Source organism: Bubalus bubalis, chromosome 4 (genome assembly GCF_019923935.1).
Source record: "Bubalus bubalis isolate 160015118507 breed Murrah chromosome 4, NDDB_SH_1, whole genome shotgun sequence".
Classification (NCBI taxonomy): domain Eukaryota; kingdom Metazoa; phylum Chordata; class Mammalia; order Artiodactyla; family Bovidae; genus Bubalus; species Bubalus bubalis.
In genome coordinates, this window is record NC_059160.1 from 85,879,575 (window position 1) to 85,906,506 (window position 26,932).

Below are 26,932 nucleotides of genomic sequence, written 5' to 3' on the forward strand. Positions count from 1 at the left end.
TATTTAAATAAACACCAAAGTAAAATTACATTGTAGTAGATTAAAAGCCTTAGGATATTTTAGTAGAACATTTAAAAGATTTGTGTCTACATCTTTGATCATATAGCATTACTCTCCTTGTAGGTTTGGATTAATGTATTTATCTAGAGATGCTTACATTTAAAAAAGCTATTGTAAAACAGTACTTTGAAAGGTAATATGGTAAATTTAAATTGGCATTTAGTATGAAGTACAATTCTACTCATAATTGTCATAATAGAATATTGTACATTGATAGAATATGGAACGAAAATTTTATAAAGCTATTGACTCCTTTTGCCTAGTGACTTTAAGCAGCCAAAAATGTATTAGGTACATTTTGCTTTGAATTTTAGAATTATTAAACTTTGGCATCAAAATATGGTGATTTTTGTCATTTATTTGCATAATTGTGCATATTTTTCCTTGCCATGAGGACCTGATCTTTTGGTTTTCTTCTTTATTCTTTCTTCCTTGGTATTGATTTGGATACAGTCAGTTCTGCAGAATTGTACTGTAGATTACTAAGAACTTTTTGTTCATCTTCTCTTTCCCTTTAAAATTAAAAAATTAATTTCTAAATTAAAATTTTTAAATTTGTTTGCAGTATCTTTAGTAGAAAAATTCTGAAAGGTGAAACTGACACGTGACAAACACATTGAAATTAATAGTATTGTAGAATTTAAGAGCTAGCTAGGATTTTAGCGATCATTTAATCCAATTTAATCATTTTGGCCAAAGGAGGCCAAGCACACTATCCATTTACATTTTTGTTACTTAAATTTGGAAAAGCTTTATACAGGAAGATTTATTATTTTGATTTTATCAGTTGTATTAATATTTGAGCAAAGATTTTCCTTTACATGTCCTATATTCTTACAGATGCTTGAACTACAACAGTCACTGCCAGTATCAATGGAAAGAATGCACTGTATGATATTTGTAATATAAACAACATTCCAGGCACAATTCTCCCTTTCCTCTAAACTGATTACCTCAGATTCAGTTAAATTTGTCAGCAGTGATGTGTTTGTATAGACATTGTGTGAAGAACATTGAAAATTCCCAATCTCCTTCCTAATATAAAATTGTACCTATTCAAACATAACTCCTTGGAGATGGGAAGGGATGCTCTTAAAATCTTGTAAGCATTTCTCTTATATTAGATTCCTAAGAAGGAATCTTTACTATACATCATATAGTTAAAGGACTTTTCATAATTATCATATTAATTTATTTTATTTTAATTGGAGATGTCTTTTGGCAAAGTCATTCATGTAAGGATGTATTGAATTGAGTATATGGTGGCATCTGTTATTCTTCAGTAGCAAACAGACCAATTCCAAGATCATATTGAAAGCACAAGACTGTGACAGATGTTGAATTATGGGTTCCAGATTTTTATTTCTATTGGAAATTTGCCTGAAAATTTTGTGAAATCTAAAGACTTAACTATTGCTGAAACTTGGCATCTCATGATCAGTTCCAATGTGCAATAAATACCAAAATGTATTTCTATGCTCACAGAAGTTATGTTACATTTTCCCAAGATATTTATGTTATATATGAGAAATTTAATTTTTCAAGATTGTAAGACATGAACAATGTATTATTGTTCAACCTTAAATATTATAAAGAATCTGTGTCAATTCATTTGTAACTGTATTATGATACTTAAGGAGAAATTCCTAGAACATTGTAATATTGAAGAGGTGTCTCTTCAAATATCTGTTGGGAAATGAAGTTTCTTACCTACATGATTTTCTTTTGTGGAATGTTGTGACAATAGATTCCTACTTGCATTCCATTTAGTGGCATTTTTAAAAGATTTTTTTTCAAATCCATATTTTCTGAAATGTTTTGTGTAGCAGTTTTCTAACTCTTGTTTCTTTCCTTTTCCCATTACACTAGTTAGATCTTTATATGATAAATGTATTAGGGGTATATGTCTTAGGACATAGCTGCCAAGGCCTAAATTGCACCAGTTTAGAGTCAGTAATTATAAAAATACAACATTTTCTAATATATATATTATGATTATATATTAGTTTTCTGTAATCCTATCTTCAAAGTTTTAAAAATGTTTCAATTCTCCTACATAAAATTTTAGGAAAAGATTTGTTAGAACACGAAAGTTTGAACTGTAAAGGTAAAAATTTATAAATCAGACTTCATCACAATTAAACCTTCTGTTCTTTGAAGACATTGTTGAGAAAATGAAAAGGGAAACCACTCACTATCTGGAAGAAAATATTTACAAAACAAATATTAGATAAGTGGCTTATATTCAGAATATTTTAAACTGACAGTACCAAGTGCTGACAAGGATGCACACGAGCACCAAGAACTTTCATGCATCACTGATGGAAAGACAAGATATTACGGCTAATTTGGAAAACTTTTACAGTTTCTTAACAAAGTTAAACATACATTTTGTATGACCAAGCAATCCAAGAGAAATAAAGAAATATGTCTGCACTAAGTCCTGTATGTGAATGTTATTAGCAACTGTATTCAGAAGTGCTAAAAACTGGAAACAGTCCAGATGTTCTTCAGCTAGGGAGTGGATAAACAAATTGTGTTTTAGCCATATTATAACAATTAAGACATACAACCCATAGCAATAAAAAAGAACCAATTACTGATACATACATTAAAATGGGTATCAACCTCAACATCATTTTGCTAAATGAAAATAAATAAGACACAAAAATATAAGTATTGTGTGATTCGTTTTATTTAGCATTTTGAAATAAAGTAGATCAATGGTGGTTTATGGATAAAGGGGAACAGATCAGCTACTAAGGAGCATAAAGAAGCTTCTTTGGGATGATAGAAATACTCCCTTATCTCCATTGCAATTATGGTTAAAAGACTTACAGAACTCCTAGAACTGTAGAAGTGAAAGCATGAACTTTACATTTTAGTTAAATGTCAAAAAAAATCTTACCTGAAAAAGTAATAATCCTCCCAAAACTGGGTAAAGAAGGTAGGCAATGTGTTTTGAAACATGATGTTGTTAAAAATTTCAAAGGAACCAGGCTTTCTGGCTTATAGTACTTAAAAAATCAGAAAAAGTTCCTTGAAATGCAAGAATAAAAAGTGTAGATTAGGTATATTGAAATAATGATACAATAGTTTGGCAATGATATCAAAGAGAATGTATGTATTTCTTGTATTTTAATACTTTTTGAGGAGTGTAATTTTCATGAGTTCAAAAACTGAACTCTAAACTTCTACTCAGTTTGTATTTTATAAAAGAAAGCAAACTTCTATCCTGTATTTAGAAGATATTAACCAAAGATGATTTCTCGTCCTTGATAGACTTAACAGTGTTGTTGTTTTTGTCTTTGTTAGATTATCTCCGTCAAAGTTATGGGCTATCTATGGACTTCAATTCGCCAAATGATTACAATAAACTGGTGCTTTCACTGTTATCTGGACTCCCAAACGAAGTGGACTTTGCTATTAATGTATGCACTCTCCTGTCAAATGAAAGCAAACATGTCATGCAACTTGAAAAAGACCCTAAAATCATCACATTATTACTTGCTAATGCCGGGGTGTTTGACGACAGTAAGTTTTAGGCTTAATGTATTATATAATCATTCTGTTAAAGGTGTGTTTAGATTTTTTTGAAAGGTTTTTAAGGAAAAAAGTATTTTCATTAGTCAATATAATAGCATTCTTTATTTGCTTTTGTTATATTAAATGTATCATTTAAAATAATGAATGTCTGGATTTGAATAGATTAGATATTTAACCTCATTAGAGCTTTTGAAATTAAAGTGCTGCCTTTTTCTTAGAATAAATGTGGGTTTGTTGATTTGAGATTGTTTGATACGAACTTCTGATAGAAAAAACTAGACCTGTAAGAAATTGTTTTCTGATGTCTATTTCTGCAGGTGTATAGTTAAAATTTTTAACTAAATAGTTTAGGTCAATGCACTTGATAATTTGCTGCATAATAATCAAAATAAGGATTATCAAATATTTCATAGTTTTACTTGTAGGATTTTCTGGTTGTAGGTTTTTGTAGATCAGGTTCTTTGTTTTCTATGAAATTATCTCAAATCTGGATTACTCTTCAGACCAAATTGCACAATTCTGTAATTGTAGTTTAATAGGACTTTAAAAAATAGGTTTTGAAATTTTTTCCTGCTCATAGTTTCTCCTTTTAAAATATCTATGTCAGCTGAATGTTATTGATAGAAAGTTTCTTCTTGCTTCTCAATCCTCCTTCTATCCCAACACCATTGTAACTTCTTTTGCCAGAAGTTTATTCTAGTAATAGATTAAGGTATTGATACATTTTGCAATTATTTTATCATATAGGAAATTATATAGAATAGTCTGAGAATTTCTTGTAATATTTCATAGATATATGAATATTTTTGTGTTTATCTTTAAATAGCAGCATGTTTGCAAATAAGTTCATTTTTCTGTAATTTTCAAGCATGCTTTTATTTGGGATTATCTAAATAGGATTCCCTTTTTCTTGTTGTTGTTGTTGGCGGCCGTGTCACGAAGGTCATGGGTTCTCAGTTTTCCAACCAGGGATTGAACCCAGGCCCTCAGCAGTGAGAACAGAGTCTTAACCACTGGACTGCCAGGGAATTCCCTAAATAGGATTCCTTAAAATCTGACATGTATTTATTTTATATGAAGACATTTTGAAATTAAATTGAAATTAGCTTCTTAAACTTCTGAAACTATTTTTGGTTACAATGTGGAGGAGGAACAAAGATCAGCACTTAATCAGTTTGTATTGTAACTGTGAAGATCTAACTTTCATGGATTTCCACCTCACTTTTATGTTCTTTGCTTTCTAATATTTCATCTTGATCTTTTAAATACATGTTTCAGCATTTAATACAGAATGGAGTTTAACATTGGTTCATTTTTAGAAATCTTAAAATGAAGTTTTTAAAAAGAATAAATATTCTCAGGCCATAATTATTTTGGTAAATTCTTACCATTTAATCATTGGATCGGAGAAGGCAATGGCATCCCACTCCAGTACTCTTGCTTGGAAAATCCCATGGACGGAGGAGCCTGTTAGGCTGCAATCCATGAGGTCGCTAAGAGTCAGACACGGCTGAGCGACTTCACTTTCACTTTTCACTTTCATGCATTGGAGAAGGAAATGGCAGCCCACTCCAGTGTTCTTGCCTGGAGAATCCCAGGGACGGGGGAGCCTGGTGGGCTGCCATCTATGGGGTCGCACAGAGTCGGAAACGACTGAAGTGACTTAGCATACAATCATTGGATAAGGATTTTGTTTGTATATATATGATAAACTGAGTTTACCAATTTTAATGCATGAAGTGTGACATTCTTTAGCACTTTTTTTTATCTCAGACTAAATTATTATGTAGAGTAGCAATCATTAATAATTAATATTAGCAAATGCTATTTGAGGAATGTTTCTTTTATTTCGGTACTCAGAATTTAGAGTTCCAGAGTATATAGGGACTTTATGAAGATCATATACTTTTAAAACAGTGTTTTTAAATTATGAAAATATTAAGGGTATGTATGATTATGTATATATTTCATTAGGCTCTTGAGAGGTTTTGAATTTTTTTAGGCATGGAATTTTAATTGAGAGAAAATATAGATACCGCTTCTTTTGAATGTGTGGGATATTTATACATGATATGTGTTTGAAGAAGTATAATAAAAATTCCATGTGACAAAAATTTAATTTTTCCATCTTATATTTGCATTCAGTGTTCTTTTCCCATGGAGTTTTTCTTTGTAAGGTTTTCTTCAGGACAAACAAAATCTTGTCTTTCTTTAGAAGTATATGGACTTTATTTTTCTGATTTAGCTGCTATGTATGTATACATTTGATGAAACTCTTCTTTAGGTCACTGTAGTTAAATTTATTTATTAAAAACTTCACATTTACCCTTTATATCATGTTCTTATGCTTCTAATATCAATATAATGTTAAACTGTTTTCATTCCTCACCCTTTTTAATATTTTTTCAATGAAAAGTCTTATTCTTACCTAAGTACTTTACAAATTTTATTTTAACTCAATAGTAAGTAAATATTACTTGGATTCCCTGGTGGCTCAGATAGTAGACAATCTGCCTGTAATGCAGGAGACCTGGTTTCAATCCCTGGGTCAGGAAGATCCCCTGGAGAAGGGAATGGCAACTCACTCCAGTATTCTTGCTTGGAGAATTCCATGGACAGTGGAACCTGGCAGGCTACAGTCCATGGGGTCTCAATGAGTAGGACATGACTGAGTGACTAACACACACAATATTAAGTAAATATTATGTCTGTAATTAAAGGTGTAATAAGACTACAAACATTCAGTAAATCTTTTACAACAGAAAATACATCCATGTGTTATCCTTGTTATTAACACATCCATTGAGAAGGCTTGTATTTTTTTGAAGAATCAAGTTCATAAAGCTAGTTTTTCTGTTAACAGTTGCCACTATGTAGTTTTCTTCTTCATTTGAAAACGAGTAGCTTTCATTGTAGAATATAGATAATTATAGATAGTTGATGAAAGTACTTACCTAATTTTTAAAGAGCGATGCCTATTGTGTCTAATTTAAAAATTTGTATTATATGACTTTACTGTCTAGTCCTGTTGCTGACAAAGTGAGTTAGCAACATAGAGATGAAAAAAAAAGGTATAACATGTATCTGTATACCTCAACCTTTGTTGTGAGAGGCAGGGGTAGTGTGTTATTAAGAAGAAGCTTTTGAAAATAAATGGTTTGAGTTTCCTCCTAAAACATCTTTATCAAGAAACTATAAATCAGCTATATGGCTTAGAATGTTTTCTAAAGATTTATTCCTAAAGAATATCTTACCCATTAATATTTCAAATAAAATTATATAATTATTTTTGAAATGAATGAATATTTAAGATTATAAAAGTTTGGGAACCTAATAGTAATAGCGTCAGTTTGACTTTTTAATATTTTTTCTTCTACAAATCATAACTAATGCTAAGTAATTATTATTGTCTGTGTAACTATTATGAAAGCCAGTTGTGTGTTTTTAGAGTGTGACAAAAACTTTCTTTAAATTCTATAATTTAAAAAACTGTATTTCAAGAGAACTTATCATGACTTTCTATCATTTATTATGAAGCAATTTTTAGTGAACAAGGTATCTTAAGGTGTATTTTTACTGTTTTTCCAAACCTATCTATTCAGGAACTAAGTGAAAGAAGTAATTTCATATTACTGAATATGCTATTTATTCTTTTAGCTTTAGGATCCTTTTCTACTGTATTTGGAGAAGAATGGAAGGAGAAGACTGATAGAGATTTTGTTAAGGTAATTCATGTAAATTAAAATATTGAAACATTGCTTTATATGTAGCCAAGGGCCAAAGGTCAGTTACTTACTTTATATAAAACTGTGATTAAGCTGAGTAAAATATATTTTAGAATAGCTAATAAACAAATGATTCTTCATTTTATCATATATTGATTTCTAAGAATGATAAATCTGTAACAGAAGCAATAAATCTGAGGATACTCAGACTAAGTAGCAGTTTGGATAATTTCCTTAAGATTATTTTTCAGTTTACTTTAATCATTCTTCAGCTGTGTAATATGCCACTTGATTTTTTTGTTAAGTTTAATTATAGTGACTATGTTTTAATTTCTAGAAATTCTCAAATCTGTGTATATACAAACACATACTTGATACTGCTAATATCTAAGCCTCCTGTGACTCTGATTCTACTAATTCTGGTTCATGGTAAATTATTCCTTTGTGTTTTTTAATGTTGCTTTATAAATTTCAGCAGACTTATTATTTATGTAGGATTTTTGTGCAGATTGGCTGGAAAGTATTTTTTCCTTTCTCTGTTGCTTTTGCCAGTCACTTGAAATACTGATCAGAGTGACTTTATATTAATTTTTTTATTGGACATTTTTCTGATTACTCTGATAGTAAAAACAAAGTCATGGGAATTGTGAAGCAAGCTAGTGGTGAAATACATTATGGATTGTTTTTAACTCAAAGCTCAAGACAGTCCCTTTTGTCTCTCTTTCTTTGAGGGTATTAAACCTTCAAATTTCTCACCATGATATAGAGTTGCCTTTTTAATTCCCAACTTTACAAGCTAACCCAAAGTTCTGTATTACCCCATCACCTCTTGATTGAAGTTAGGCAGATAATTTCTTTAACTGTAGAAAACTGGTCAATAAACACACACACAAAAAGTATATTAAAGTAACATGTGCCATCACAATGAGGAATAGAGTTGTCAGTATAATCACTAATCACATGAAATCAAGAAGACACAAATATGTTGAAGATGAACAGATGATCACATCTGTTATATATTTTCATTAATTTCTAGTATTTATATTTTATTCTACATACTGTCTTCTTTGGGTTTAAATCTCTTCACTTTTTCTAATTTCTTGAGCTGGTGCTTGGAGTTACTGATTTTTGTTTCTGTTTTTTCTAATATATATATTTAAAGTCATAAAATTCCATCCAAACACACTTTAACTTTGTACTTCCAATATTGATAATTTTGTATCATTATTATAACGCATTCTAAAATACCTTCTAATGTCCATTATGTTTTTCTCTTTAAGAAAATGGATTATTTAGAAGGGAATTTTCTTAATTTCCAAAAACATATGAAAAACTTCCTAATTTCCTTTTTTTTACTAATATCTAACTGAATTTCAGTATGTTTAGAGAGACTGTTCTGCTTAGTTTTTAATCTTTGAAATGTTTTCACCCATTACTTTGTAGCTTAGCATTGATCACTGTACTTTGCAGATACATTTTTACACCTTGAAGGTTTGTGGCAACCCTGTGTTGAGCAAGTTTATCAATGCCATTTTTTCCAACAACATATGTTCATTTCATGTGTCTGTGCTCATTTTGATAATACATTATTTCAAACTTTTTAATTATTATTTTTTCTTATTGGGTTTGCCAAAAGGTTCATTTTGTTTTTTTTTCTGTACAATGGCTTTAGTAGTGCTTAGTTGTCTTTAACTTTATTTGAAACAATTTTGGTAGATTGTACTGTGACAGCTGTCATATTGGCATGGGTTAAAAAAAGCTTAACAAAACTGGTGAATTTTTGTATAACCATTTTAATATTGAAGATGGAAGAGAAAACCAACATTTTTGGCATATGATGCTTTATTATTTCAAGAAAGGTAAAAATGCAACAGAAACACAAAAAAAGTTTTGTGCAATATATGGAGAAGGTGCTATGACTAACTGAACATTTTAGAAGTGGTTCATGAAGTTTCCTGCTACAGATTTCTCACTGTGCAGTGCTCCTCAGTTGGGTAGACCATTTGAAGTTGATAGTGATCAAATCAAGACATTAATTGAGAACAATCAGTGTTATGCGGCTGCTGCTACTAAGTCACTTCAGTTGTGTTAGACTCTGTGTGACCCCATAGGCGGCAGCCCACCAGGCTCCCCCATCCCTGGGTTTCTCCAGGCAAGAACACTGGAGTGGGTTGTCATTTCCTTCTCCAATGCATGAAAGTGAAAAGTGAAAGTGAAGTCATTCAGTCGTGTCTGACTCTTAGCGACCGCATAGATGGCAGCCCACCAGGCTGCTCCGCCCATGGGATTTTCCAGGCAAGAGTACTGGAGTCGGTTGCCATTGCCTTCTCTGAGTCAGTGTTATACCATGCAAGAAATAGCTGACATACTCAAAAGATCTAAATCAAGCCTTGAAAGTCATTTGCACCAGCTTGGTTATTTTCATTAGTTAAGCAAATGAAATCTTCTTGACCATATATCTGGATGTGATTCCCTGCTTAAACATAATGAAAACATTCCATTTTTAAAGCACATTATGACAGGTGATGAAAAGTGAATACGGCATAATAATGTGGAACAGAAGAGAATGTGGGGCAAAGCAAAATGAACCACCACCAACCACATGGAATACTGGTCTTCATCCAGAGAAGGTGATGTTGTATATATGCTGGGATTGGAAGGGAGACCTCTATGATCAGTTCCTTCTGGAAAACCAAACTATTAATTCCAACAAGTACTACTCAATTAGACCAACAGGAAGCAGCACTTCACAAAAAGTGTCCAGATTAGTCAACAGAAAACACATCATCTTCCATCTGGATAATGCAAGAACATGTGTTTCTTTGATGACCAGGCAACAACTGTGATAGCTTGGCTAGGACATTAATTCATCTGCCATATTCATCAGACATTGCACCTTTGGATTTCCACTTATTTCCGTCTTCACAGATTCTCTTAATGGAAAAAATTTCTCCAGTGGGAAAAAGTTTCCTCGAAGACTGTAAAAGGCACCTGGAACAGTTCTTTGCTCAAAAAAGATAAAAAGTTTTGAGATGATGCAATTATGCAATTACCTGAAAAGTGACAGAATTTAGCAGAACAAAATGATAAACACATTGTTCAATAAAGTTCATGGTAAAAATGAAAAGTATGTCTTTTATTTTTACTTAAAAACTGAAGGGACTTTTTGGCCAATCCACTATTATAGTAGTTTTGGTAATGTATGACCTTTGATTTTGCTACTGTGACTTACTGAAGGTTCAGATGATGGTTAGCCTTTTGTTTTTTAGCATTCTTTCCTAATCAAAGGAGATCCAACCTAAAGGAAATCAGTCCTGAATGTTCTTTGGAAGGACTGATGCTGAAGCTGAAACTCCAATTCTTTGGCCACCTGAAGCGAAGAACTGACTCATTGGAAAACACCCTGATGCTGGGAAAGATTGAAGGCGGGAGGAGAAGGGGCCGAGAGAATGAGATGGTTGGATGGCATCACCGACTCAATGGACCTGAGTTTGGGTAAACTCCTGGAGTTGGTGATGGACAGGGAGGCCTGGCATGCTGCAGTCCATGGGATTGCAAAGAGTCGGACACAACTGAGCGACTGAACTGACTGGCACTTTTTTGGAGCATAATGCTATTGCACACTTAATAGATTATAGTAGAGTATAAACATAAATATTATAGGCACTGGGAAACCAAAATGTTTGTTTGGGTTGACTCACTTTATTATGGTATTTAGTTTATTGTGGTGGTCTGAAACTGAACCTGCAATATCTTCACGGTGACCTGTGTTCTGAAATTGTTAGGTGTAAGTGTCTACATAAGTCACTTAAGCCAATACAGTTAATCATTAAAAAAAATTTTTTTTATTGGAGTATAGTTGATTTACAGTGTTGTGTTAGTTTCAGGTGAACTAGTTGAGTGAATCATTTTTACATATACATGTGTCTATTCTTTTTTACATTCTTTTCTCATAGGTTATTACAGAATATTGAGTAGAATTCTCTGTGCTTTTCAGTAGGTCCTTATTAATTATATATTTCATCAAAATACATAAAAATAATAGTGTGTATATGTTAATCCCAGTCTCCTAATTTATCCCCTCCACTCTGCTTGCAACTTTGGTAACCATAAGTTTGTTTTCTACATTTGTGACTCTTTCTGTTTTGTAAATATGTTCGTTTGCACCATTTTTTTTAAGATACCACATATAAGCAATATCATATGATATGTCTTTGTCTGACTTACTTCACTTAGTATGATAATCTCTAGGTCCAACTGTGTTGCTGCAAATGACATTTCATTCTTTATTATGACTGAGTAATATCCCATTGCGTATATACATATATATATATACACACACCATATATTTATGCATTCCTCTGTCGACGGACATTTAGGTTGCTTCCATGTCTTTTCTGTTGTAAGTGCTGCTCCAGTGAACATTGGGGTACATGTATCTTTTTGAATTATGGCAACAGCATCGGATATTTATATTTCCAGGGCAATATTGGCTGTTTCATCTGTTTATTTCTTCATTTATGAAGATAAATATGTTAAAAGCACCCAGTTGGATTGTGGAAAATTCTTAAAGAGATAGGAGTACCAGACCACCTTACCTGTCTACAGAAAAACCTGTATGCAGTCAGGAGGCAACAGTTAGAACCAGACGTGGAACAGTTGACTGGTTCAAATCAAAACTGTTGAACTAGTAAGACAAGGTTCATGGATGTATGAACCTTGGGAATGGAGTATGACAAGGCTGTATATCATCATCCTGCTTACTTAACTTATATGCAGAGTACATCATGTGAAATTCCAGGTTGGATGAATCACAAGCTGGAATCAAGATTGCTGGGAGAAATAACAACATCATATGTACAGATGATACCACTCTAATGGCAGAAAGTAAAGAGAAATTAAAGAGCCTCTTGATGAAGATGAAAGAGAGTGAAAAAGCTGGCTTAAAATTCAGCATTCAAAAAATGAAGATCATGGCATCCAGTCCCATCACTTCATGGCAAATAGAAGGGGAAGAAACTGGAGGCAGTGTCAGATTTAATTTTCTTGGGTTCCAAAATCACTGCAGATGGTGACTGCAGCCATGAAATTAGAAGATGCTTACTTCTTGGAAGAAAAGCTATGACAACCCACCCAGTATATTAAAAAGCAAAGACATTACTTTGTTTACCGAGAAGGGTCATATAGTCAAGGCCATGGTTTTTCCAGTAGTTATGTACAGATGTGAGAGTTGGACCATAAAGAAATCTGAGTGCCACAAAATTGATGCTTTCAAATTGTGGTGCTGGGGAAGACTTGAGAGTTCTGTGGACAGCAAGGAGATCAAACCATTCAATCCTAAAGGAAATAAATTCTGAATATTCATTGGAAGGTCTGATGTTGAAACTGAAGCTCCAGTTTGATGTGAAGAGCCCATTCATTGGAAAAGACCCTGATACTGGGAAAATTGACGGCAAAAGGAGAAGGGGGTGGAAGAGGGTGAGATGATTAGTTAGCATCACTGACTTAATGGACATGAATTTGAGCAAACTCCAGGAGATGGTGAAGAACAGTGAGACCTCACGTGCTGCAGTCCATGGTGTTGCAAAGAATCAAACATGACCTAGCGACTGAACAACAACCTCTTTTTTATTATGACAACACAATCATGATATTTGTATTTCCACACCAGTACTGACTGTTTCACCTGTTTATTTCTTCATTTATGAAGAGAAATGGGTTAAAAGCACCCGTTTTGATTGAGGATGTATTTCTTTATCCTTATAGTTCTATAAAGATAGTGTTTTCATATTTTGAGAATGTGTTATTTAGTGAACACTAGCTGTTACATCCTTCTGGTTAATTGGACATATTATAAAGTCTCCTTTTTACAGTTAAGTCTCCTTTTTCCTTTTTTTTCCCTTTCTTTTTTGGTCTGATGTTGTTGTTGTTGTTCAGTCCTCAAGTCATGTCTGACTATCTGCGACTCCATGAAGTGCAGCACGCCAGGGTTCCCTGTGTTTCACTATCTCCCTGAGTTGGCTCAGACTCATGTCCATTGAGTCAGTGATGCCACCCAACCATCTTATCCTCTGTCACCCCTTTATCCTCTTGCTCTCAATCTTTCCCAGCATCAGAATCTTTTCCAGTGAATTGGCTGTTCGCATCAGGTGGCCAAAATATTGGAGCTTCAGCTTTAGCATCAGATATTAATATAACTATATATTTGTGTGTGTGTATATCAGCTTCCTTTTGGTTGATATTTATATGTTCTTATTTTATATTCAACCTCTTTTATCTTTATATTTTAGATCAGTTTTTTGGTAAATAACATATATTTGGGCTTTTTTTTTTTGGCTTCTCTGGTGGCTAAGACAGTAAAGAATCTGCCTTCAATATGGGAGACCTGGGTTTGATCCCTGGGTCGGGAAGATTCCCTGGTGAAGGGAATGGCTACCCACTCCAGTAATTTTGCCCAGAGAATTCCATGGACAGAGGAGCCTGGCGGGCTACAGTCCATGTGGGTCACAAAGAGTCAGATACAACTGAGTAACTGACACTTTCACTGGACCTTTTACCTCTTAGTTGGAAAAACTTTGATTTTAAATTAGTGTATATTCCATCTACTTTAAGTATAATTTTGATACATAATTATGTCTAAATTTGCCATGTTCTGAATAGGTTTCTAAATGTCTTACCTGTTTGGTTTTCTTTTCTGTCCTTTCTAACTTTTTTGGAATTGATTGGACTGAGTATTGTTTATTTTTTACTATTGTGCCCACTTAGATTTTATATACACTTATTCTGTTTTCTTGTTGATCATATTAGTGATATTTTAATCCTTACTAATTTTAGTGACTAAATAATAGTAACAATTTAATAAATTAGTACTTACCTCATTTTTTATTTATATACAACTTTTGTTGTGCAATGTTGCTTTTTCAGGTTTCTTAAATAGAATCTTAGACCATTGATTTTAGATTTTTTATCTTGTCTTGTATGAGTATATAAAGCTATCAGTTCCCTCTATAAACAACTTTAAATATTTTCCCACAATTTTTATGTTGTCATTATCATTTAGTTCATGGTATTTATTTCCCTTGTGATTTCTTCTTTGACTCATGAGTTATATAGAAATGTTTTATTTCTGTTTTCAAACTACCTATTATTATTATCATTTACTGTCATTATTATCACTGCTTTTTAATTGCATTCCATTTTGCCAGAGAACATCCCATATGATTTCATTCTTTTTTAATCAAGACTTGTTTTATAGTTCAGCCTACAGTCTTTCTGGTGAATGTTTTATGCATACTTGAAAGGAATGTTTTTTGGATGTAATATTTGTTGATAACAAAGAGTGTTGACAGTGTTGATCGATATTTCTGTATTATTGATGTTTTTCTGTATAATTGTTCTATGATTTCTTGAGAGTTGAATGTTGAAATCATCAACTATTTGTATGCTCTGTCAGTGTTTGTATCTCCTATTGGTTCTGTCAGTTTTTGCTTCATGTACTTTGAACTCCCAATTATTAGTGGCATGTACATTTAGGATTATTTTTTTTGCTTGAGTTTATTTAACATTTTTTTCCATGAAATTTGGAATGTTTTTGGCAATTATTTGTTCAATTTTTTTTATTTCCCGTCCTGCCTTTTAGAAACTGTTCTACAAGCCACTGTGGCTCTGTTCCTTGCTTTAAGGCCTTTTCGTTTTCTGTGTACTTCACTGTGGATAGTTTCTATTGTTATGTTTTTATTTTCTCTTTTCTAATGAAGCCCATCTAATCATATTTTTTTTATTTCAGATACTGTTTTTCAGTGAAATTCCATTTGACTTTTTTATATTGTCCCATATTTCCCTTAATTATGTTCATATTTTCCTTTAAATGGTTGAACATATTTAATAATAGTTGTTTGAAAGTTTTTATCTCCTAGTTTTATTATTTTGGGGGGCTTCCCTGGTGGCTCAGAGATTAAAACGTCTGCCTGCAATGCAGGAGACCTAGGTTCGATCCCTGGGTTGGGAAGATCCCCTGGAGGAGGAAATGGCAACCCACTCCAGTATTATTGCCTGGAGAATCCCATGGATGGAGGAGCCTGGTGGGCTACAGTCCACAGGGTTGCAGAGTCGGACACGACTGAGGGACTTCACTTTCACTTTCTTTCAAGGACAGCAAACTATGGCTTACCCATTCTCAGTAGCTAAACACACCACTCCAGACATCCACATACAACATGTGATTTGCATTGATGGACATGAGTCTGAGTGAACTCCGGGAGTTGGTGATGGACAGGGAGGCCTGGCGTGCTGCAATTCATGGGGTCGCAAAGAGTTGGACACGACTAAGCGAGTGAACTGAACTGAACTGATGATCTTTTGGGTTTATTATCTCTGTTCCATTATGTAGAAATAGTGTCTGTGTAAATGTATTGGTCATTGGACTCACCTCATTTGCCTACCATATTTCAGTAATTATAGTTTTGCATTGATTTCTTGTCCAGTTTCTTTTAAACGCTTGTTTTATACATATTGGTTTATGATGGGATGACTACTGCAGTACCATTATGACCTGATCAAAATTTTCTTCCAAGCATTTTTCATAGATTTTAATTGTATGTATATTTTTACCCATAAGACTTTTTAAAGTATTTTATTTATTCAGCATTTATTTTGATTCAAATCACGTCTGCCTTTTCATGCATTTTTTTTCTCCAGTGCCGGTTTGCAGATGACATTTTTCTGTTTTCATTTGTCAGAAAATGTCTTTATTTCAGCTTTTATGTTGAAGAGGAGTTTCACTGTAAAGTTTCTATAATACTTTGCCAAATGTTTACTTCCATGACTTTGAAAATATCCCACTGTCTTCTGGCTTCCATGATTTCTTTTAGAAAGTTTCCTGTAATTTTAGTTGTCTTTTTCAAGGTTATCTGTCCCTTTTCCTTCATTTGCATTTAAGATTTTTCTTCATCATTGCTTTTCATGAATTTTTTTATGATGCTTCTCCACATTTTATTTATCTTTTCTTAGAGTTTTGAGTGTTTCTTAAGTCTATGGCTTGGCATCTTTCAATTGATTTAGAAAATTCCTTGGCCCTGTCTTTTCAAATACTGTTTTTCCCATTCTTCCTATTTTCCACAGGAACTTCAGTTAATTGTGTTAGAACTTTTCAATGTATATTTCTTGAATGATTTTATTCTGTTCATCCTTTTGTCTTTTCATGCTTCTAACTTGATATTTTTCCTGCCATCTCTTCCAGTCACTAATTCTTACTTGAGTTGAATGTAATCGTTCATTAAATATGTCCATTCAGTTTTTGTTTTCAGTTCTAAAATTTCTGTTTATCTGTTTCTTAAAGTTTCTGCTTATATGCCAAACTTCAGTCTTATCTTCTGTTTCTTTTTTTTCCATGATCATTTAAAATTCCTCTCTGATATCTCTATTATTTGAATTTCTTGTGGCCCTTTTTTCTTGGTTATTGAACATTGTCTTCTTCCTTTATATGCCTAGGTTTTTTTTATTGTTACCAAACATTTTTTTATCTTGAGTTTTTTTGCATTGACTCCTTCTGCTTGTGGACTTTTTCTCAGGTTATGAATTCCTCAAACTGAAATAGTCATTTTGAAATACACATCAGAATGTTTAGAAGTAGTGAACTTATAGCCTGTGTGCTTCTTTATTAGTACAGAAGTAATAAGATAATAGAGCTAAATGGCATAGAAAAGTTAAAACTAAAACTCATTTTGTATAGATTTATCAATATAAAGGTGTTTGTTTCTTAGCCTGAAAAAGATTAAGCAGTGGATTTTGACTTATTCCCTCTCTCATAAGGATCAAAAAATAATTTGTAGATACGGAGTACTGAAACACAACCTAAATATTTGGGTTACAAATATGTAAACATAAATGCTCCACTACTTGCTTTTTTATTTTCTTCTAGATACAGATTTACTCAGTAGCTAGCCAGTTATGTCTTAGGAGTCTATAAATAGAAATCTGTTTCTGTGTGCAGTTTATTAATGGGATTAATAACTCATAATTTTTGAGTACTAATGAGCATAAATACCATTTCTAGATATTTTCTATAGCTATGAAGTGATCTGAAAATATCTCTGATTCATATTGATGACAGTGTCAGAAGAATTTCTGTTACCACTGTGGTTTGTTTTCTAACATTCACAGTTGAAGAAAATGCTAAGGAAATGACAAATTTTAGTTAGAGGTCAATGAACTTAAAGATGTCATTCTTTTTAGAGATGGGCTGATTTCTTTCACAAACCTTTTAGGATCTATGAGCCCCTGGCCAAAATGATATATTTGAACTATAGAAATTCAAGTATTTGTGTCAAAGAGCTAAGTATATATAATATAATGATATCTACATGAACTGAAAATAGTAGAACTATTGTGACTATTTTTAAAGTAATAGAATAGTTATTTCATATTGTCTGAATTAAGTATAATAATTTCTCATTACAGTTTTGGAAAGACATTGTTGATGATAATGAAGTACGTGACCTCATATCTGACAGAAACAAGTCTCATGGTAAGTCAGTGAGGAAGTATTTTTAAATAAATTTGAAATATCAATAATAATAAGTGCAGTATCAATTTAAGTAAACTATGTTTTCTTCTGTTGTAGAAGGTACATCAGGAGAATGGATTTGGGAATCTTTATTTCATCCACCTCGAAAGCTGGGCATTAATGATATTGAAGGACAACGGGTACTTCAGATTGCAGTGATTTTGCGAAATCTTTCCTTTGAGGAGGGCAATGTTAAGCTCTTGGCAGCTAATCGTACCTGTCTCCGTTTCCTATTACTTTCTGCACATAGTCATTTTATATCTCTAAGGCAATTAGGCCTTGACACATTAGGAAATATTGCAGCTGAGGTAAGCATGTGACAGAACATTAAAACAGTTTTTATAGTTGGCAGAATATTTACTTAAAACTTTAGGATGTGGGATTATTATATTTGCCATAATTATAGAATATTAAATGCTTACATATAGTTTTTGCCTAAAGTGGTATTACATAGTTGTGTGGAGAAAAATATTTGAAATGATGCTCCAGATTTATTGACGGCTATTTTCACAGTCATTACATTTTTAAAATTATAAATGTTGTTCTATTCTTTTTTATTCAATTTGAATTATGTATTTAGATATAAATTGGATGAAGCCTCTCTCAACAGTAGTGTCCTTCCTTTTTTTTCAGCTTTTATTGGATCCTGTTGATTTCAAAACTACTCACCTAATGTTTCATACTGTTACAAAATGCCTAATGTCAAGGGATAGATTTTTAAAGATGAGGGGTAAGTGCTCACAAGTTTCTCACTGTCAAAGTACATAAGCTTTGTATCATGTTTTAAAAGACAAATACATGTTTGTGCTATGTATGCTTTTCAGGTATGGAAATTTTGGGAAATCTTTGCAAAGCAGAAGATAATGGTGTTTTGATTTGTGAATATGTTGATCAGGACTCATACAGAGAGATCATTTGTCATCTCACTTTACCTGATGTGCTGCTCGTAATCTCAACACTTGAGGTGCTATATATGCTCACAGAAATGGGAGATATAGCTTGCACAAAAATTGCAAAAGTAGAAAAGAGCATAGGTAAGACTAAACCAAAAAAGATAAATTAATTTTCTTTATTGAGGAAAAATACTTACTGTGCTGTAAAAAAAAATCATAGTTGATATTTGGGGTTTACTTTTTATTTTGAGGAATCATTACCCTTTCAGACACACTTGTGTTTCTGCCTGTTTTAGATAATAAAAACTTCTATTATAGAGAGACCAGGGTGCACATGGCTATCAGTAGTCTTTATTTCTTCTCTTTATTTCTGTTACTATATATTGAGTTTGAAATCAACAAGATGTCTGTGTCTTACTCTCCAGGAAGCAGGTCCATCTGTTTCAAGTGGTCAGTGCTGGTAGTGGTACTGTTAATGAACTCACCTTCTTAGTGAGTTGTCAATTTTAAACACACTCACTAAAACATTCACATTAATGTTTTCATCAGTGATTCAAATTATTTATTTCCTTGGTATAAATACTAAAATCAGAGTTAATAAAGATTTGGCTTGAAAAGTATTGAGAAATAAAGATGTACTTTCCGTATCAGTGGTTCCTAAATCTGGCTACACATTAAAATCACTTGAGAATGTTTTTAAAAATGAAGATAATCTAACATCTACCCCAGAGCTTCCAAATCAGTTTTCAGAGATTGAGCCTAAAAATCTAGAATTAAAGATCCACAGATAATTCTGATGTATAGTGATTCATAAATTGGCATTTGAGAAGCAGCGTTTTATATATATAGCATATATTTTTCAGTGATGTCATTGTTTTACAAAATTATTGACTAACAACTGTTGATTTTAATTTGTTTTAGACATGTTAGTGTGTCTGGTTTCTATGGATATTCAGATGTTTGGCCCAGATGCACTGGCTGCAGTAAAACTTGTCGAACATCCAAGTTCCAGTCATCAAGTTTTATCTGAAATTAGACCACAAGCTATAGAGCAAGTCCAAACGCAGACCCATGTAGCATCTGCCCCAGGTTAGTGTCTTTGTATAATCTTTTTCAATGTGGTTATTGGAATGTAAGATTTAATACTAAGGATAAATTTAAATTGGCTTCCTATGTGGCACTAGCAGTAAAGAAGCTGCCTGCCAATGCAGGAGATGAAAGAGATGCGAGTTTGATCCCTGGGTTGGGAAGATCCCTTGGAGGAGGGCATGGCAGCCCACTCGAGCATTCTTGCCTGGAGAATCCCATGGACAGAGGAACCTGGCAGGCTACGATCCATAGGGTAGCAAAGAGTCAGACACAGCTGAAGTGACTTAGCACACAGCACATAAATTTAATATGAAGTACAGGGAACTGATGTTTGATGATAGTTGGCCAAATGAGAATTGAGTATGTACATTAATTTCTTACATATTATACATTCCAGGAGCAGCAGGATCAAGGTGAGCACAGAAGAGGTATAGTATAATAAATAAATGAAGTTGAAAAGGATTTAGAGTAGTGTGAGGGATTAAATATTCACAGCTGTGAGTGCATTAAGTGTCCTAATGGGTTTGTGATTTTGTCATTAGAAATTGATAGACCAGGAATAAGTTAATCATATATTACCTTATAGTTCTCTCAGGTGGTTATCAGAATACAGAACCATAATACCTTTATTATTTTTAAATCTTGTAACAAAACCCTTCAGAATCAGAGCTTATGATCAGACGTGTGTGTGTGTTGTTCAGTTTCTAAGTTGTGTCCAACTCTTTGCAACCCCATGGACTATAGCCCACTAGGCTTCTCTGTCCATTGGATTTCACAGGCAAGAATACTAGAGTGGGTTGCCACTTTCTTCTGCAGAGGATCTTCCTGAGCCAGGGATCAAGCCCCTGTCTTCTAAATTGGCAGGCAAATTCTTTGCCACTAAGCCACCTGGGAAGCCTGTGTGCATGTATACAAATGCTAATGCATGCACCCTTCCTAGTATTCCCTTGAGTCAATTGTATTTAATTCAAATATTTTTAACTAGAATTCAGACCTGTCCTTCAGTTCTTAGACTGCTTTCTCCTGGCTCATTATGAGTTATTATTTTATATTTTAGCGCTCAGCCTTTTTGCACTCCACTTTCATTTGTCCTAACAAAAACAAACCATCTTTCACCTCACCTTCTTTCTCACCATGGCAACCCACTCTGGTACTCTTGCCTGGAAAATCCCATGGACCGAGAAGCCTGGTTGGCTACAGTCCATGGGGTCGCAAAGAGTCGGGTAGGACTGAGCGACTTCACTTTCACTTTTTTCACTTTCTCTCTCAATATTCCCAAGATAATTCTCTTTCCCTTTTTTTAAATGGAGAATGCTCAGTTTCTCAGTTGATCTTAACACTGTATAGTTATTCTGGAAGCTCATGTGGCATGAATTTCTACTTCTTACCCCTTCCCTTACATATTTACTAGCATTTAAATTCATTCTCCTTCTTTCCTTTGTCTCAGGAAGAGATGTTAACTATTTGTACTCTGAATACCAGTCTTTGCCAACTCCTCTTTTCTGTATCTTAAACTTTTCTTTCTTTAATTGCTTTTTCAGCCTAGAAATACATTCAGATTATTCTCAACCTTTCCCACTATCAAAATAAAAACCTCATTATCCTTAATCTTTAACTACTACATTCATTTAATCACCAAATTCTGTTGAGTCTTCCTAAATAATTTTTTGATTGCCTGTACTGATAACTCAGTTTGGACCCTCCTCATCTTTCTCCAGCTATCTTGTTCTTCTCATCTCTCATTTAATCATGGTCCCTGTCTTTCTTCCTCTCTTCTATTGTAACCCATATTATCAAAATTATATACTCTATGCAAAGTATGTAATATGTATCACCTATTTATTTCCATTATGCCCCTCTGTCATATAATGGAGTTATATCATATGTGCATTTAACTTAATAGAAGGCATGAAATAAATAGGTAATTCTGACTGCTAATTTTAGTGAGCTTTCACCCATAGGCAATAGATGTTAAAGAGCTGATATGTATTGGAGAATCGATGATAAGAATGTTAATAGTTTCTCAACCTTGAAAAGGAAATGAAACAGTTCATACGCTAGTTAAGTGGGTAGTGGGCGTATATTTTTTATCCTCAAAGGAGAAACTTTTAAATTAATTTAAAATATTGTTAATGAGGGCCATTGGGAAACTTCAACAGAGTGAAACCAATAAATTATCAGTGATATGCTGATAATGATAGGTCATTTGAAGAATATTCAGAGGTAATTTTCATGAAAACTCCTTTTGCCTTATTGCTGACCTGTGACCTTAACAAATGAACCCAACCCCCAGCCCGAGTAGATCCTCATTGGCAAATGGAATAAAATTAAATATTGAGAGTTTCTTGTGTATGTAGTGCCATTGATAGAAGTTTGAATAGGCCTCTAGGAACCTAAAAGAGTTCATTTTTATGCTGGTGAGCACTTTTTTACTTGCTCATCATGAATGACAACTTTGAATTGTTTGATTAGTTACCACTTATAGTTTGGCTTTCCTCTCCATCATTTGTTTAATACTGTTTTCTAATGGAATGGTTATCTTCAAACTTTTAGCTCCCTTCCTCTCATCTATCTGCAAATACTATGTTTTTGTGATGTATTAAATTGATACTTACTTTTTATATCCTGTGGAATCTTGATATGTAACATTATCCATTTAAAAAATAACATGTATTCTTAATATTAGAAATTTTATACTATCCCTCTTTCTCCTTGAACTCAGATCCATCAATACTTACATAGACATTTTAATTTTAAGGTTTTTCAATTTTGTTACATTATAAAGCTCTAAGTGTTAAATTTTATTGTTACAAGGTTTAATAATAAACAGTCCATAAAACAATGGTAAATATATTACAAACTTTTATAAATAATTAAAGAAGCAGTTATTGGAAGTGCATCTCATAATGAGATGGACAAGACTTTTTCCACTAGTTTTCTGGAAAGTATTACTCTAGTGTGTTTCAGAGTATTTTTTTTCTTGCTAGAATTGCAGTTAGTTTCAGCATTAATTTTACGTTTTACCTTTTTATATATTTAAGTTCACATCATTAAATAGTTTATATCAATAAATAGTTGAGAGTAGAACTTAAAGTTATTATTTTTCAGAATTATCTAAAAATTATTAAAATTATATTTAACGATCTTCTGAAATTTTGAGTTCTGCTTTGTTTTGTTGAAATCAAAGAATTAATAATACTTGATTTGTAAAATTATTTATTGCCCGGTTAGTATGGATATTTATTTTTAAGTTTATTGAAAACATACCAAAAAATATTAACAAGATATGAGGGTAAATTAAAGTTGCTACTCTTTCAGTTGGGTGCACCTTGTTTAACTGAATATATTCAGGTAGTGTTAGCACAGTGGCTCTGCAACTTCATGGTGCATCAGAGTCACCCAGTGAGCTTGCATGCTGATTTCTTGGCTCCGTACCCTGAGTTTCTGATTCAGGTGAATTGGAGAATTTTCATTTCTAACAAGTTCCCATGAGATACTGATGCTTCAGGTCAGGGCACGATTACTTTGAGAACCACTGGGTTAGGAAAATTTTAGTAGTCTTCATTTCATGACCACAGTGTTTTTTGATAAAATGCTTTTTGTCATGTGCATGAATACATTTTTGTCAGTTGGCACTGGAGATTTACCTCATTCAATTATGGAAAATGTCTGCCACATAACCTAACTGATAAAGTTAGTCTTTATTAATCAAGGGTATTTTGTCTCAATTTCTGTTATTTAGAAAAAAAATTCATCTTTATTTTTCAGACTAAGAAAATATGTTGATTTATGTTCCCATGAAATCTTCCTTATTTCAGAATTCTAAGATAGTTAAACTTGCCATGAATTTGTCATGTGAATGAAATAAGATGTCACTACCTTCAGTATTTCTTTAAAATATTCTGTGTGCTTTACTTACTCAGGATTCTAACTTAAAAAGTAATACACTCTTTGGTAGTAGTTGAGAGATGGAGGCGGAAAGGACATTAAGCAGAAATTGTCATCACTTTATATTAATCATATATCTGAATTTAGAACACGCCAAAGGACCAGAATACCCAATTTTTAAGGCTGTACATTGCCCTTAACTATAATATGTAAAACACTGGGATAGACCTGAATCCTTAGGCTAATACCTTGGTTTAAACACGTTTTATGGATACTAATGTTTCTACTTCTCCTGTTGGTGTTCCAGAGGTATTTATACAATCATCATCATAGCTAACATTTATGTACCGCTCTTTATGTGCCAGGCATTGTTTTAAGGGACTTACATATTAACTTCTGTAATCCTCATAACCATCAATGAGGTCAGTGTGCTATTACTTTGCCCCATTTTATAGCCAGAGGGGTTAAGTAGCTTGCCCATGGTTACACAGCTGATGAGTGATGCAACTCCAGAGCCAGTCTATCTGGCTCCAGAGTCTTGCATTTAACCATATCTTACAGTGTTTAATAGAGTTAAGACTTTGTTCCAAAATGGTTAAAGAGCAGTCATCAAAGAGGAGGTCTTGCTTTCATGCACAGCAGTTTTAGGAGGGAATATATACCAAACTTTCAACATCTGAAAATTGATTCCTTCTAAAGTATAAGTTCCCTTTGTATTCTTTGGAATGTCTTCAGGTATCCTGAAGACAAGGATTCTCAGTTTGTAGCCACTTTCATAGTAATTATATATTTCTAGTTTATACTTTTAATTTAATTGTGGCTATATTATTTTTCCTTATGCATTGTTTATAAAGTTTCTCATAATTTCAACATAGTTTGTAATATTTCCTGCAATTGTTTATTAATTGATTCAGATTTCAGTCAGAGTAGGGTATATTCTTACAGTATAATTGATCAAGAAAAGGGAAATTTCTACATGTATTTAGGCCTTAGAAAGGCATTTTCTGTAACTGTCATCAAGTTAGGAGAAGAAAAAAGATAGGCTAGGGTTGCACAAGAACCATACCTTTGATTCTAATTATGATGTTCTATTAAGAAGCAGAATATCACAGTATGTCCTCTGAAATGTGACAGACCTGAATTCAAAGTCAGCACTCCTAAAAGAAGGCTTTCCAGCTATACTCAGCTCTGCTGTCTCCATCATGTGTTCTTTGTTAATCTCTGAGCTTTAATTTTTTCATTTGCAAAATGGGGACAATTAAATTTAGAACTATATATAAGATTAAAACAAATCATATAAATGTAAATGGTTTAGTAGAGAGTAAGTATTTAAATGTAGCTGGCTGCTGTTAGCTGTATCCCAGTGGAAGCCTGGGGTCTCACCAGACAAAGGTCAGGATTGCTTCAGATCATTCACAGACTAGACTGACTGTGGGGCTCTTCTAGTTCCAGTAATTTAGAAATTTATGTTTTGTTTGAGGGTTCTGAGAAGTTTTGCTAACATGTCACCTGAAAAAAAAAAAGAAGGTACATTTTGTAGGTTTCAAAAGCATATATTATTAATAATGCTGATTCAATGGTGAAACAATATAATTTTTAATCTATAAATATGTAAGATTCCTATTTCATTATAAACTTACTGTAATATGATCATGTTTCTATTATCCCATGTTTTTCTTATTTTTATTAGTTCCAACATAGAAGTTGGCTATTTGTTCATTATATCTGAAAGTTTTATATATGCCACTTACAGAGTTAATATTTTAAATTCAAAAGTGAAATTATTTTTGATGCAATCTGCTTCTGTAACTAATCTGAGAGAGATGCTTATTCACTGATACATTGTGATGTGTGTCCTCAGGCTAATTATTTTAATCAAGTTGAGTGTTAGTTTCTTTATGTATACCCACCTCACAGAAGAATTAAAAAGATATTAATAGTATAAAGTTAAAACTCAGTGTCTGAAAGTGGGAAAAACAGAGTTTATATTAGTGAAATAATCCATATTATTTGAATGATTGTGAGGTTAACAAAAAATAGTTCGTATGAAGGATCTAAGACAGTGCCTGGTATAATTAATATGTGTTCCATTATAAGTTTCTTTCTCAAATTTCTATTATTTTCAATATGTTTATACACCTTTTTAAAAGGTATTCATTGTGAATATTAATTGGTTCCATATCCATGAACTAAATATAAATATGGCCTGTAGTTTTAAAAAATGATGTAGCTAATGTATTTTTTTCTTTAGCTTCCAGAGCAGTTGTAGCACAGCATGTTGCTCCACCTCCAGGAATAGTGGAAATAGATAGTGAGAAGTTTGCTTGTCAGTGGTAAGTGGTTTATTTCTATTAAGGCTTTATCCTTGGGAAGAATAAAGCAAATGAGAAAAGGAAATTATTTCAGCAGTCATCCAGAATGTTTTACTCTGTATTTCTTTCTAGTTAGAATAGGATATCATTTATACAAGAAAGGACAGTATAAAATCGCTTCACCTGTATTTTGGAATAGTTTGAAAGTAAAGTATCAGAATCTTCAGAATTAAAATAGTCTTTGATTAAAATTTCATTAAATTACACCACTTCTTTTCAAGTAAAATTTGTGTTAAAAAATTGTCATTGATGTTGTAGAAAATAAGGTTTGTCGTATTATAGAATTTGTTTTTCTTAATATTTTATTAAAACAATTGGACTGACTTCTTAGAACCAGATTTTGTTATCAAATGTCCCTTTTTTTTGACCAAAAGCAAAATTTCTTGTTCATTGCTAGTTAATTGTTTCTTTTTGTGAGTAGTAAGAGGTAACTAATCAAATGATAGAATAACCAGTATGTCTACATTGAAATATCAATTTTAAAATAATATTTTCTTGAGAAGACTGACTGGTCACATCTCAGCCACTTCCTGAAAAAAATAAATGTAGAATTGGTTAGATTTCATTTTTTCATGGCTAATTGCCTCTACATTGCTTATGAATTTCAACTTAAATTGTTTAGAAGTTTAACAGATTGAAATGTAAGATCACTTTTCGGTGATGTATTACTTTAAAAAATTTCTTTCCCTTTCCCCCCATTCTCTAACATTTTTCTCCCATTCCATGTTCCTGTCACTTTATGTTCCATATTTTTGGTGCTTTCATATCTGTGTTCCTATGACACTTCTCTATACT

The 26,932-nt window shown here is 32.8% G+C and overlaps 1 protein-coding gene across 1 annotated transcript in view; it reads left to right on the forward strand.

Moving 5' to 3' along the window:
• ARID2 (AT-rich interaction domain 2) overlaps positions 1–26,932 on the forward strand; it is a 201,980-nt gene that overhangs the window by 113,296 nt on the left and 61,752 nt on the right. Inside the window, exons 5-12 of the mRNA XM_006073716.4 lie at positions 3,376–3,594; positions 7,264–7,331; positions 17,790–17,856; positions 17,953–18,203; positions 18,529–18,625; positions 18,720–18,929; positions 19,710–19,877; positions 26,017–26,098. Of these exons, the coding sequence (XP_006073778.1) occupies positions 3,376–3,594; positions 7,264–7,331; positions 17,790–17,856; positions 17,953–18,203; positions 18,529–18,625; positions 18,720–18,929; positions 19,710–19,877; positions 26,017–26,098 (1,162 nt within the window). The remainder of the gene's footprint in view (positions 1–3,375; positions 3,595–7,263; positions 7,332–17,789; positions 17,857–17,952; positions 18,204–18,528; positions 18,626–18,719; positions 18,930–19,709; positions 19,878–26,016; positions 26,099–26,932) is intronic.